Raw genomic sequence first — 1,330 nt, forward strand, 5'->3', positions numbered from 1 at the left:
TTTTGTAAGTTTCTTCAAAACTTCCGGTTTTTTCCGTTTTAGACCAAAACTTTCCAGTTAAAATTSCAGTGTCGGTCACGTCACAGGTAAATGAGTTATAACCCATTAACCAAAGAGTTAAAACTCATTAGCTCAGAGAGCGGCAACAACTCAAACGCGCAACTCAACACAGTGTTACGCAGGCCTACTGGAACCTAAAGGCTTTCTCCCCAATAAAACTCAACGTGCCCAAATTTGCCTTTTATAGTTTCGAAACAAGTAAACCCTCCGAGTAAATCCGCTCCCAAAACTTCATGCGTTCGGGTTCCGGATCGAACTCCACCTTCAGTTCCTGGCAAATATCCAGAAAGGCCACGTTCTGATGGTCGGCGACTGGAGGCCAAGTGATTTCCAGTAGCGGATCCAGAACCGGAGTCGGATTGGAGTACTTGGCGAAGTTGGCCCAGAGCCGACACATGCGCCTCTGGGCAACATCTTCCACGCTTCCAGCTTCTGGAGCGGAAGTTAGTAGGGTGGAGAACAAGTAGCCGATCTCGTCAGCATGACAAACGCCTGGAAAAGTTCCACAGTGGCCCGTTGCCGTTCAGAAGGCTTCAGAACTTACCCGGTAGCTCAATGCCCAGCATGCGCTTGTAGAAGCATAGGTCTGAGTCCAGAGACAGCCGGTACATGTAGATGGGGCAGTTGGAGGTGCGCAGGTGATGCTGGACCGAACTGAAAATGCCCCTGAGGAACGAATTATCGGTGGTTATCTGCGAATGGGGCAGGAATTAGATGTTTGAACGTTGGCTTAGGGGGTGGAGTTACGTCGTAGAACTGCCGCAAGTGCGTGTCTCTGGATATCGGCCCGTTTCCAAAGTAGAAGCTCACTATTTCATCTCCGAGCCGTCTGGATAGGGCGCTGCCCTTTTCCAGGTGCAACAGTCCAGGGACGTTGTACTCTTTTTCAGTCCAGTAGATGTAGTTCAAGTGGGGCTCTACCATTCCGTCTACAATCATCCCTAGAACCGTTGAAGAGAATCTTTAGAATTCGCTATTGGCTGCGGTGTTATACTTGATCTACGTACGCTAAAAGTGTTATAAAAATTTAACACAGTCCAGATTAGTGATAAATATCGGTGTCAAAACCCGTGCTTTACTCAACGGCGCTCTTTCCTTTAAAAAATCCTAACGTCTAAATGCTGGAAAGAGTAACCTGGAATTTTCAAAATCCATTTACACAACCTTTCCCTAGCTGGGTCAGTTTTATTAAAGTAGGCCAAAATCCCAATTTTTTCTAGACTAATAAAATTTTTGATACGAATGTTTTCAACCACCCACCTTTTCTCCT

At 46.4% G+C, this 1,330-nt stretch overlaps 1 protein-coding gene across 2 annotated transcripts; it reads right to left on the reverse strand.

The window, feature by feature from the left end:
• Positions 1–227: 227 nt before the first annotated feature.
• LOC125503265 (acylcarnitine hydrolase-like) lies at positions 228–1,238 on the reverse strand. 2 transcript variants are annotated; one of them, XM_048663324.1, is made up of 4 exons: positions 1,068–1,236; positions 808–1,001; positions 605–752; positions 228–552 (listed from the first exon to the last, which is right to left on the reverse strand). In XM_048663324.1, exons 2-4 carry the CDS (start codon positions 997–999, stop codon positions 242–244), a joined length of 651 nt encoding a protein of 216 aa, XP_048519281.1. In that variant the 5' UTR covers positions 1,000–1,001; positions 1,068–1,236; the 3' UTR covers positions 228–241. The 2 variants fall into 2 exon arrangements, with proteins under 2 accessions (XP_048519281.1, XP_048519280.1); XM_048663323.1 differs by having other exon boundaries at positions 808–1,238.
• Between the last annotated feature and the right edge of the window lie 92 nt (positions 1,239–1,330).

Source organism: Dendroctonus ponderosae, unplaced genomic scaffold (assembly GCF_020466585.1).
Source record: "Dendroctonus ponderosae isolate FM_Combo_2020 unplaced genomic scaffold, Dpon_F_20191213v2 Dpon_F_20191213_1556, whole genome shotgun sequence".
In the NCBI taxonomy this organism is placed as follows: Eukaryota; Metazoa; Arthropoda; class Insecta; order Coleoptera; family Curculionidae; genus Dendroctonus; species Dendroctonus ponderosae.

What these genes read in the sequence shown, in the direction of transcription:
- LOC125503265 (XM_048663323.1), bottom strand. Translation starts at nt 999, where the DNA reads ATGATTGTAGACGGAATGGTAGAGCCCCACTTGAACTACATCTACTGG. An exon ending in ACTTGCGGCAGTTCTACGAC is followed by an intron (nt 753 to 807) that starts GTAACTCCACCC and finishes CCCCATTCGCAG; the next exon opens with ATAACCACCGATAATTCGTT. An exon ending in GCTGGGCATTGAGCTACCGG is followed by an intron (nt 553 to 604) that starts GTAAGTTCTGAA and finishes GAACTTTTCCAG; the next exon opens with GCGTTTGTCATGCTGACGAG.